The 12,509-nt window shown below is 38.0% G+C and overlaps 1 protein-coding gene across 7 annotated transcripts in view; it reads right to left on the reverse strand.

The window, feature by feature from the left end:
* LOC145978921 (calpain-A-like) overlaps window positions 1–12,509 on the reverse strand; it is a 185,783-nt gene that overhangs the window by 83,997 nt on the left and 89,277 nt on the right. For 2 of the 7 annotated variants that reach the window (XM_083111899.1, XM_083111895.1), the window contains exon 1: window positions 7,024–7,686. The exons of 3 other annotated variants lie outside the window; for them this stretch is intronic. In XM_083111899.1, the coding sequence (XP_082968025.1) occupies window positions 7,024–7,608 (585 nt within the window). In that variant the 5' untranslated portion in view covers window positions 7,609–7,686. Of the gene's footprint in view, window positions 1–7,023; window positions 7,691–12,509 lie in introns of those variants that run through there. 2 more of the 7 variants (XM_083111898.1, XM_083111896.1) reach the window with 2 other exon arrangements.

Raw genomic sequence — 12,509 nt, forward strand, 5'->3', positions numbered from 1 at the left:
ACTCATCTCGCTTCTTGCATGTATATATTATGAGGAAGCTGTTTACATGTATTTTCTTGTCAAGTATAACAATAATTGCAATTTCTTTAAAAACAATAATGAGAGAAAGTATTGTAGACAATTCATCATAGCAAACATGATTATCTAAGCTAACTTCAGATAAGTGAAAAAAAATGAGAACATTTGTAGTTACCGTAAATGTCATTCAGACTAGAGTTTGTAGAGAGAGACTCCCTACGACAGTGTTTTCAACAACCATAGAAAACATACGCTCAACACGTTATAAGAGTTACGAGTATATCTTATCTAGAATAAAGTACTATAAAAGTATCTTAGTTACATTCTAAAATAACAGTAATCGCAAATTCAACGCTTTCTACTATTACAGGTTACAAACAAGTAAAAAAAAACTTGCCAGGAACCCCACAAATGTCAGTATATTTTCGTGATTGAATTTGATATTTATATTAAGGCACGTCTTGAAATCTATGCGATGTACGTATATAATGTCCCTCAGCGAGGTTGATTGTCCACTATAGCTTGTGCACTTTGTGCACATTTCATCATTGCTTTAATATGTCACACCCAACTTTGAAACAGTAGTAATGCTATGATTTGACTCCATTTGCTCAATACAATTTCTAGATCGACAATACTGTGCACTGCACACTGGATCCAAGCCATTACGTCACAATTGCCAGTGGCGTTATGAAGCGAAAACGCTAACAGAAGAAACTATTCTCTTTAAATAAAAATGAAGGTCAGTCAGTCACGGGGCCATGACTCATACGCAGAGACCCTCCTCTGTTTCGGATTTAAGTCGTCTGTAGTTACGAGGCAACGCTTTCGAGTGTGTATCTGCAAGAGTGCAATTTACATAAAACGTAACTCGGTTGTAGTTACTAATTTAGAAATTCAACACGATTACTGTTATTTTAGAATGTAACTAAGATACTTTTATAGTACTTTATTCTAGATAAGATATACTCGTAACTCTTATAACGTGTTGAATGCATGAACAGCAAGCACTCTGTCCTTTCCCCACATAATCTAGAATGTACATTAATTTTTCATTATATTATTATAAACCTAATATGTACATAGCATGTAAGATGAGAAAATTTCAACTAAACCCTTGTGTTTGAAAATTTACGTCATTCAAAATATTTATATGTATGTGAGCGCGTGTATGTGTGTAATGAACTTTTTTTTAGAAAGCCATAATTTTGTTTCTTACTGTTGAAACGAAGAAAACTACCTGTAAAAGTAACAACTTCGACATTTGTTAGCTACTCTAAAAAGTAATAATTCTAACTGCGTTACAAGTAACTCATTGCAAACACTGCAATTTACTCTTATGCTTTTTACGTCAACCAAGCTGATCTCACCACCTCTTCGTCGTAAAAATCAACGCAAATGGTACCCTGTATGTATATGACGCGATTCAGGCACGTAGCCTACAAATATCTAATTAAAATATTATTTTTATTGTTAGTAACAGAAATAAAATTATAATCAATAAAAACTGCATTAGATCGAAAAAAGTTTAGTGTATAATAGAGGAACCAGGTTATATATATTTTTATATTCTACCATTTAATCCAAAGAATAAATGGATTCACAGTTTCCAAAACTTAGTTTTCTTTGTGAGAGGTCACAGAATATAAACTTTATGAGTAAAATTTACCACAAACTGTTAAAGCCTTTTTTTGAACGATTGTGTAAAAGTTAATAAAATACAATAACTATGATTTTCAGTACACTAACTACAAATTATAAGAAAAATAATGGACAACAATTGAGTTAGATATTCACTGATACTGTGGATCGAGTAGCAAAGTCTCTCCATTTATGTAATAACAATAAATTTGGATTGAAACATATATGTTGAATGTGTTTAATAACTTATAATAGTTATCATTGTTAAATAACTATTATTGTCATTATTATTTGTACTAATCAAGATTTATCTATGGTCTGACCCCCTCTCTAGAAGTATTTCTGGCGACACCCGTGTTGATAATGGATGAGCGCCCCACAACCCCCAGAAATAAAATTCTGACTACGGGCCTGACGCGATTAATTTCGAACAGACGCATATCCAGGCCATTAATTTCCATAGTTTTAAGACACGTTCAACTTCTGAAGACGTCACCAGAATGTGCAATTGTTCCAGGAAAACTGTTATACACTCGTGAGCGTTATCTTGTAACACTGAATATTTACCAGATTCATGCACGTGCACCTGCGTTGCTCGACAAAGACAATAGTTTATAACAATAAGTTTTATTATGTTAAGTTCATGCTTGATGCAGATCCATTAATACGATGTATTCCTCATTTGAATTTCAAATTCATTTCATTTGAACAGAGCGAGTTATGTAAATGAGCGTTCTATCTTGTTTTTAGCAACTCCGGTTTTTATTACCTAGCTTCCAATGCATGTCGATGATCATCTGCTACAGGAAAAAAATGTGTCGATTCTGAGTCTGCGCAGTAACATGAGCGTAGCCTCCTGCGCATGCGCCCTGAAAGGAGCAAAGTCGTCAGCTGTGCGCATAATACAGGGCAGAATTTCCATCTGTCCTTTATATGTTGGCAAAATGTAATCCGTTGTGAACTCCGTATGTGTCGTCTAATTCAACAAGATAAAACGGCAAGAAGTATAACCTCTCTCCCCACAATTCAAGAAAACTTACATAACACAGATAAGAGTATTATAATACGTTTATCAGTGGTAATAATTACGTATAACAAAAATAATAATAATGTTGGTTTTCGTGCAGAATTAGACGAGAAATGGATATTGGCTATATTTTCACTTTTCATAATATACGGCCCTCGCTGTTATAGTTTGCACGGGGCCTCGCGTTTCCTAATGGCGGCCCTGGGGACAAGACAAGATTCTAAAGAACTGAACTCAGAAGCGAACGCTGAAGCACTTTTGTACGTACAGTCCAGTGGCGGCTGGCCAAGTGCAACAAGTGCAGATGTTTTCACCTAATTTTCAAATTAATATTGACATTTTTCATTTGCTTGTTAAATTAAACTATTTCTCAGCAGAACGTACGCGATAATACTCAAATTACGCCGCTCGGCGCTACGCACGTGAGTTCGTCGAAGAGCAAACCCCGCCAGGGTGCGGAAGACTTAGCCGGTTGTCATGGCAACGGTGACGTCACCTAGCGTTGGCCTTGAACATGGTGTCGCCCTCTACGTGAATCAGTTCTCTCGTCGGAGAAAACATTGCATCCAGTGGTTGTGACAAAATCTTTGCGTTCTCGCGAGATCTTGTTCCGCGTGTGTGTTTCGCGTTTCCTAATCGTGTGTTGTGTTCATGTGTTGAGCTGTGGTTTGTACAATGAACCCAGTAAATGACTTAGTGTGTAATTTGTTGCAGACACCATTTTCCAGATGGACGGATCAAGACAAAAAAGACGTTTTAAATTGTGGGCGGCCAACTGACATTCTTCAAATATCAGTTAAGCGAGAGAACAAAAAGGCAGGGAAATCATACAACATTAAATTTAAAAGTTCCTGGTTTGTCGACTTTCCTTGGTTGTGTAGTAGTCGATATTTGCAATCGTTGTTCTGCTGGCTTTGTTTACTGTTTAGCAACAAATACAATGTGTGGAATAAAGAAGGGTATAACGATTTTGTCAATATAACGCGTTCTCTGCATAAGCACAATGATTCGGTGGAACATTTAAAGTGTAAATTACAATTCAAAGTTTTTGAAAAAAACTATTTGTTTTTCATTGCCTATAAATGTACTTCTTCACCTGTTATTTTAGGCACGAGCCGCTACTGTACAGTCACGGACATTTCAAGGATGTAACATCCCCATTGACTTTCAATGGGATCACTACAACCCAGAAGTATCCGTGAAAGTACAAGGCAATAGTTTCTAAGAATTTTGCTACGGAATGTTGCACGATCACTGGCAATGCATCGTCGTAACCGGACTGGTCGCATCAAACGCGTGCCAATTGGAAGCCCACGTTCACAGCTTAAGCAGCAGCATAACTCAATAGTCCTTAATCTTGACCTTTACACACTCTTGACGGTCCATAGCATCTTAAAAGAATTCATGACATCATTTTTGCAGTTAGGGTGTGGCATCGGTTTGTTGTTCTAAAAAGGGACATAATGTCAAGGTAAACTTTAGAGTATAACTTAACAAAAAATTCCTTTGGGTAACAACCTGTGTGACGCACAGCAAAGAATTTCCGTGCTGGCAACAGGAAACTGGCGCTTTTGTTCACATTTCTAGGGCGGGCGACACGCAATGAAAAGTGCGTGAGCAATGAGGAGACACTCCTACGTACATTACTATAATTTGAGGGTCACTAGCACGCAATCATCGACCGATACTGACATCGTGGATGTGGTGTTTTAAACGGCGTGCACGCTAAAAGTACAAATTTAACAATATGGGGAATAAAGTTAAACAATTTTAAACTTTGCGTAGTAAAAAGTTTACAAAATTTATAGTCTTATACAGAAACAATAGAAAGATTTTCAATTTCCAGTAGTCACGTTGCTGAACACTTTATTTCAACCACACAACCACAGACGATTATCCTGGGACCTTAGCCTTATATCCTGCACGAATTAAGTTTTCAGGTGTACAATCGACTGCAGTAAGCAATTTGCTATTTTCGCTCTCTCTCTCTCTCTCTCTCTCTAGTCTGTGTATTTTTTAGGGAATGTAATTTTGATGCTTTTGTTTCAATTCTTGATTTTTTTTTTTTTTGCGGAAAACAAAATTATCATGGTTGTGCACAATTTGACTACTAGCATTTGCCGTTGACTGTAGTAGGTATGAGAAAAAACAAACTTTCCGAAAGGGTCACCATTTTTCATCCAGTAGACTAAACGTTTCTGCTTCCATTCGGTTATTTTACACTTTTTTCTACCTATTGGGTTAATCGCGACGATGAGGATAAGTGATGAACTGATAAAATTAGTGATGACACGAGCATAATGACAAATCCTGCCCAACCAGGGTCAGAGACCTCTGACTTCGTATGACATTGCGCTGTCCACTCCGTCACAAAGGCTATCGTGTGTAATATTTGTTAACGTCGATTTCCGTGGCGGAGTGATTAGCACAGCGCGCTGCGAAGCAAGGGGTCCCGGGTTCGGATTTAGGTATGGACATGGGTGTTCTTTGAGTGTCCCTTCATCAACTTCATCGTGAGATTCATCCACATCTTCTTGATTATCCAACCGTGGCAGAAAAGCGAAGTAAAATAAACCAATCATTCAATTTGTTTACGTTAATTCTATTAAATCCTCTTTACAATTAGGGTAAGCAGGGAATTGGGAGGTATGTTTTTAAAACGAAACTGTGTAGACTGATACTTGTTTTAAGACTTTGGACACAATTTATTATCTTGAGAACCTTTCAATTACCATCTCTTAAAAACACTATTTTTACCTCCTTATTTTATGCATTAAAAAAAATTAAAAAATAATTTACAACCCAATTACCCCCATGGGGGTAATTTGGAGGAGGTATACCTAGAACTCATAAGATATTAGTGCTACAGTCTGTGGAAAAATGGATGTCAAAAAAGAAAGTAAAAACTACATTTTACACTCAGATTTAATATAATTTTTTAAAAATATATTTTCTTAAAATTACAAATGTTAAGAAAACTTCTAAATTTTCTTAAAACTAAATAAAACAATATTATCCCAGTATTCTAGGGCTTTGAAAACATACTGCTTACAGTAAATATGTAGGTAAATGATAATACAAATTTTTTGGTACAACCTAAATTTTTTTCGAGTAAAAAAAACAACGATTACGGTAGTTGGGAGGTAATTCCCCCCTCCCACATTAAATTCCCGCTTTGAAGTGCATGTATTAAGATTTTTAAAAATGCTTCATACTCCTTGGGAGTATATTTATTTGTTTTAAGGCTAAAAGTCAAACAATCCCCACTTGACAAAAAAAATAGTGTTATATTTAGTTAAGGCAGGACAAACATAGTTTTCCACTTTTAAAGTCAGAAAAGTGCAGCAGTCGAAACAATATATTTTACTCGCTAGGGAATTTAAGCAAAATGCTGAAAAAAATACAATTAGTGCCCAATGAATAAAGCTATCATTCCATGTACTAGTTATTGTTTTATGGCAATACAGGAAATTAATTAAAACAAAAAATAAAATGATATCACCCAGTTACCCCACCCACCCAATCCCCCCCCCCCCCCGCTTACCCTACATACAATATTACGTAATGTGTTAGAAATAAAATCGTAGTGAGCTTTTTTCCGAGTCAAAATAACTTATAGCATGTGTATATCCATTTTATTCATTTCTGAAAAGTCACGTGATTATAGTATTGATGTATGGGTGGGTTCGCACCCTGGAAATTGTAAACGATCATCAAGCAGTTTGGTTCAACACTAGAATACGCTGAAACAGTGAACTGAATCCACGTCCACGGTTATCTTTATGTAACCTACAAAACCACGAAGAAAATTTCCAATATAGTCAAGTATGGTGTTTCGTCCAATTTTGCGGGCCTATGCATTTGACTACATAATTAACACGATGTTTCTTAAATTGATGCAGAGGGGATGGCCAGTTAAAACCCTCCCCTCGAACACAACCATGCAACTTTGGGTTTCAAATTACAAGATGAATATTCATGACGCGCGGGCAGCAGTTCTGCGTTGCTAGGCGATTTTCTTTATGCGATCAGTAATCCTGTTTAGAACTTTATGTTATAGTTGGCTGCTAGTGATTAAATTCCTCTGTACATCAAGGTAAAATCAACGAGTTTTCAAGTCTACTTTATGCAAAGATAGGATCATAGGATAATCGGAACTGGAGCTACAGTTTAAGGTTGGATCCAGATCACTATGTGCCCCCGCCGGGTATTGAACTCGAGACCTCTTGATTACAAGACGACAACGTTAGCACTACGCCATTGAAGAGGCCAGAAAAATCAATTATCATTAAGATAGAAGCTATAAATACCCTAGAAGTAGCAGGTTATGTTCATACCTTATATATTGCAGCTAAGCTGCCAAGTCTTGGTAGATGCTTTATAGGTTTGCGTGTCTCTCCATACTGATACGCATATTCATTTATTCTGTTCGAACCAAGCGACCGTTCAATTCGAGAAGTCAACATCGTCTCAGCCTGCTGCTTTTCCGTAAAATTGAAATTCCGGATTTGCTGGGACAAAGTTTCCCTCGAGTTGAAAGCTGAATATGGTGTGGCGGAAGAAATATGGCGTGCTGATTTGTCCACAACGCGGTATATGGTTGATTTAGATTGACGATATGGTCCGTTTTCTTCAACGAACGGAGATTTTTCTTTTGAGAATTTTGGGTCACACGAGCGACTCTCCAGAGGGACCGAATGCTTGGAGTCCGCCACTGGATGCTTTTTGATTGGCACTCTGGAACGCTCTGCACGGTGGCCTTCCAGGCAGGTATGTGCCCTGCACTTCCGATGATGATGATGATGATGAGAGTGATGGTGGTGTCTACTACCCTCTTCGGACGCTGCTTCATTGTTTTGAAGGCTCTTGGAAGTTTTCTGAAAATACTTGAGGATACGGTCGACAAAACTTTCACTGGCCATACTTAAGATATCACGCTGCCATTTGTAATTCTTGTGATGTCTTGTTGCAACACTGTCAAGGATTTTCACATGAAACGAATCCAAATTATTGCACTTTCACTCTTTGCCAATGCTTTCGCCGACTTGTCGAGTCTAAGACGCATTCCCAGTGTCCTTAATACTTTTTACGTTGCTTAGGTAGCTTGAAGCCCTTGCAGTTTCATACACGAAGAATTTAAACATTTTTTATAAAATTAACATGAATTTTGATTTTAGGATTTCGGGCACCAAAAACACTCCTGGCAACAAAGGAACATTTCATTATTAACGTACGTTATTGTTAAATACTTTCACAGCTTCGCTGCAATCTAGGCCACGTGACATAATATTGCTTCTAATAAAACTGCTAAGCATTCGAAAGGTGATATGTTCAAAGTTATTGAAATTGCAAAATATGTCAAGAAGGTTAAGTGATAAGATTATTGATTTAGCTTTTTATATTGTTACTGGACATCCAATCCTGATTAGCATTACACGTATATACAAGATTTAATTTCGTCCTTCCGATTTCACGGCCAGTTCATACCCTATTACTTCAGGGGTGTTTAACCCGCAACTATTATGATGGGGTCATAAAGGACTCCAGATTATGTTAATTTTTCTGAAAACAAAAATCTAAACTGATTTGATTTTGATTTTGTATATAATACAAAATATTTTTTATTCATTCATAATTCTTAGTTGTTCCAGAAAGAAAAACGGGAGAAAAGAAGTATGTTATTTTTTAAATAAAAGGATAACTATATTGTTGAATATTGTGAAGAAAAAAGAGAATGTTTATTTTTTTAACAGTTTTCCTCTTCTGATTAAATCAATTGACAAAAATTTGCTACATAAAATTTTATTTAAAAATTAAATAATATACCACTGGTCCCGCTAACTGAACTTTTAACTCTTTCTTGCTCTCTCTCTAATTTGTTATTTTCTGTTATTTTTTTGCTCCTTTCATGATTTTCAACTTTTTTGACAAAATTTCTCATATTTCCAACTCAAAAATGAATGATAAATTTAATTTGGTTCAAATAAAAAATAACGTAAAAATTCTAAAAAATGACAGGTTGTTCCTGTGTGAAAATCTCAAAATTCAAAGAATAAAAAACAATTTATTTGCTGTAAAATGATCTTTTTTAGTAAAAATGATCCAATTGTAAAATATAAGGCATTTTTGGGGAACTATTTAAATTTATAACTTTTACGCCACATGCATTTTCCATTCAGCATAACTAACTTCTAAACTCCATGGCACAACAGCACTTTGAGGGCCAGGGCATACCGAGCGCCCTTTTTCATTTGGTGACGCGTGGTCAACTCATCGAGCCCCATCGCCGCTGCTTTTTGGCTTTAGAGACCAAAGCCCGCTTGTCCTCGCGATGCTGGGTCAACACTGAAATTTTGGGGGTTCCCACCGGGAATCTAATCCGGGACCGTTCGTACCAAATGCGAGAACGCTATCCATTTGACTACGCATTTCCCACATAACTTAGTACTTCCCTTACATCTTCACCTTTTTTTTAAAAAAAAAAAGTTATCCTTTACAGGTAATCAAATAAACAAATGTCTAACTTGTGTATTTTTAAATCTTGGGGTCAATTTTGACCCCACTATTAGTGTTGCCCACGGGACGAGACGGGACAGGCTTTTAAAAATTCGAGACGAGACGAGATTGATCATGTGTCCCGAGACAAACTCATATTTTCGAGACGAGACAGCATTTCACAGCATTCCCACGAGACGAGACAGGCCAAAGTCTCGTCTCGTGGGCAACACTACCCACTATAGTATTTATATGATGGAGAAACAACTGATAGTTGCGGGTTAATTCATTTGGTGCAATATGTGAAAGAGTACACGTCACTGGCTATAAAGAATTCAATTGCCCATAATGCGAGATGACAAGAGTAATGATAATAACTACATTATCAGAAACTGACTCATATCTTCCAGGAAATTACTTCAAAATCTTCACACAAACATTTTTCTCTATAAAACGTCAAGCTTCAACATTTTAGTCGAGCCTTTGTGTATTTCACCATTGTAATGCTTGTTACGTACGTGGAAGTGCAAAGTTCCAAACGGGTAGATAATTTTACAAAACGATAACGCCAACTTTTTACACCAGACTTAGCAATGTAATGATAACATTCATTGCTCTCAAATGAGTAACCCGCTTCGAACAAGGGAAAATGCTCAAATGTATGGAAAACTACATTGTTCCCTATTAGCCTCCAAGGCGGATAATTGCGGGACGTTAAGGGTCATTATGCCGTTTGAGAGATACAGCGTTTGAGAGCTAGCTGGGCGTGTACAACAGATTAGGAATGATATCGCAGAGAGAAAGAGTTATTGGGTGAAAACTAGGAAGAAGAAAATTTAGTACCAAAATGAGGGAAAATGTTACATATACGGCATGTGCCAAAATGGGGGGCAATAGGCGCTCCAACACGGTATACAAAAATAAATGCATTGTGCAGCCGCTGACACCTCCGGTTTGTAATTTCGTCAATGCGGCTGTTCTAATTCAGAAGTGTCAGTCACGCTCACGATAGACATTTGGAAGGGGGCAAGAGAAGCTGTAGCCCCCTGGAAAATTAATGTTAAACTAAAATAGTTGCATTCCAATCACAGTAATTTACGTTAATTATTATGACAATTACAAATAAGACCGGTACATTTCATTGCAGGAACGTGATAAGTTGAAACTGAAGAAGTGTTTTGGGGGTGGATACCTTCCTCGCGCCCAACCGGAAATAAATAAGGATGCCCTTGTCCGTGACTGTACTACTAGAAGGGGTAATATGGACCTTACCGAAACTTAACGAGAAAGCAGGTTGTTCAACGTGCAAAACAATAGGCAAAAATGTTCGTTAGAAAAACTTCGAAGGATGGTGAGATGGAATGTTCTCTATGCAAATTCCCAGCTTGAAGCGGCAGTCTGAAAGTTCAAAGAGGGAATCATATTTCACAATAGAGACAATTATGCTCTTGCACTCATTTTTCAAATCTCAGTGCAAGATGGTTCACTGATTTTGTTTATTTTACTTCCCTTTTCTGGTACTTTTGGCTAATTGGGAAGATGAGGATTAATGATGATGAGATCAGAATGCAATCCAGGGTGTACTACTTGGAAGTGACATTTCGGTGTCTTCGGAAAGGGTCATCCCTTTAGTGCAAGAGTCCGACGTGAAGTAAGCAAGAAATCCACATAGTAATAATATAATAACCGTGGCTCCACAGCCCTTGAAGGGCCTAGGCCGATCTCCCGACTGCCAGTCTCCCTCCAACAATCCTACCTAGAGGTGTGGAGATCTTCAACCGGTAATGGGGTGACGTAGGGTCAACGCGTCAAACCCCCAGCCGTTATAGATTTCCGAGACCGGGTTACGCTACTCACTCGTAGCTCCCCAATTTCCTCACGATGGTGGGCTGCCACCGGTCGTATACACAGGCCGAAAACCCAGAGACTGAACCCAGGCGGACTCGAACACATACCGTCCCGCAGTCGGAGTCCAAAGCACAGCGCCTTAGACCTCACGGCCACGGAGGAGGACACTACATAGAAATGTATTGTCTAATAGGCACATTTTCAGACAAAATACTAATGCCAAGCACATTTGTGGCGAATGTCATTCTGAAAGACAAGCTGCATTAGAAGATTCACTGCCCTCCCACTAACATCCTGCTTTGTGAATTTTCAGAGGAAGACTTCGCTCACTGAGACCGAGAACTGGATTGTAGATGAAATTCTTAGATGCTGTGGAAAATATTCTACAATGTATTTCAGAATTTAGAATATTACCGTGGTTAGTATTGGCGACACTTGGTATGCTTCATAATAAGGAGCTATGGCGATCGTGCAGAGCACTCAATCACAGCTGTTTATCGTTTCGCTTCGCACGACTCCGTCAACCTGCATTATAGCAGACTTGCATTTTGCACCGTGGCAGAATTACGGAAGAACCACGTCCAGCTTTGAAGGCCAGTGTGTTAGCAAGAAGATTCCGGAAGTGACGCAATTTTCCAGTCTAATGACTTGTGAATCACGTGGTGCGTGGGTACGAAGTGCCTGGCTGACCTTCAGTGCTCCACAACTATATATGTTTAACGTTGCTTCGTGCAATTGGGAATGAATCATGTGTATAATACAACTAAGTTTTGAATGTGCTTTCTTGAGTCGAAGTGCATCTTTGCTTCTGACATTTTTAGATAGCGCCTAGGAGCCCGGAAAAGTGGGGGGGCGTTAGAACAGGCTGTGACTCTCCCCTTTGGGAAAAAATCAGCCTACAATTATATATTTCACACACAATTTCATTCAGTCACAGTAATTTGCGTTAAGTACATGTATTATAAGGCACTCATAACAACAAGTAATACAGGTGCAGTAGAGATCGTCGTAGGAATACAATAACTGCAATTTTAAGCATTTTTTGGGGAGGGGCTGTGTCTTACTTGCCCACTCACCCTGGAAAAAATTCCTGCGGACGTATACCGTGGATACATAAGTTTTGGGGGTAATAATGAAGCGAAAGTAAATTGTTTTGAATTGTATTTAGGGACAGAAGTGTAATATTAATTAAAAAAATGTTGACCTCAATCCTTCACTGGTATATCTACTGCACGCTACATGGAAAAGTGTGACCTAAGTTTCAAATATAGGCAAAAATTACGCATAATACTGTCATTAATTATTTCGGTTAATGAACTATTGAAATGGGATGGGACGAACAATGATACTTCCATGCCTTACATAGGGTTCGAACTTGAGACCTCTAGCTCCATAGCGCGTTACGATGACAACCCCGTCACAGACGCCGGTACGCATAATATTGTCAAGATTACATTTGTCAGTGGCGTTCTCAGCACCG

The sequence above is a fragment of the Lepisma saccharinum genome, chromosome 25 (assembly GCF_977018435.1).
Source record: "Lepisma saccharinum chromosome 25, izLepSacc3.1, whole genome shotgun sequence".
Classification (NCBI taxonomy): Eukaryota; Metazoa; Arthropoda; class Insecta; order Zygentoma; family Lepismatidae; genus Lepisma; species Lepisma saccharinum.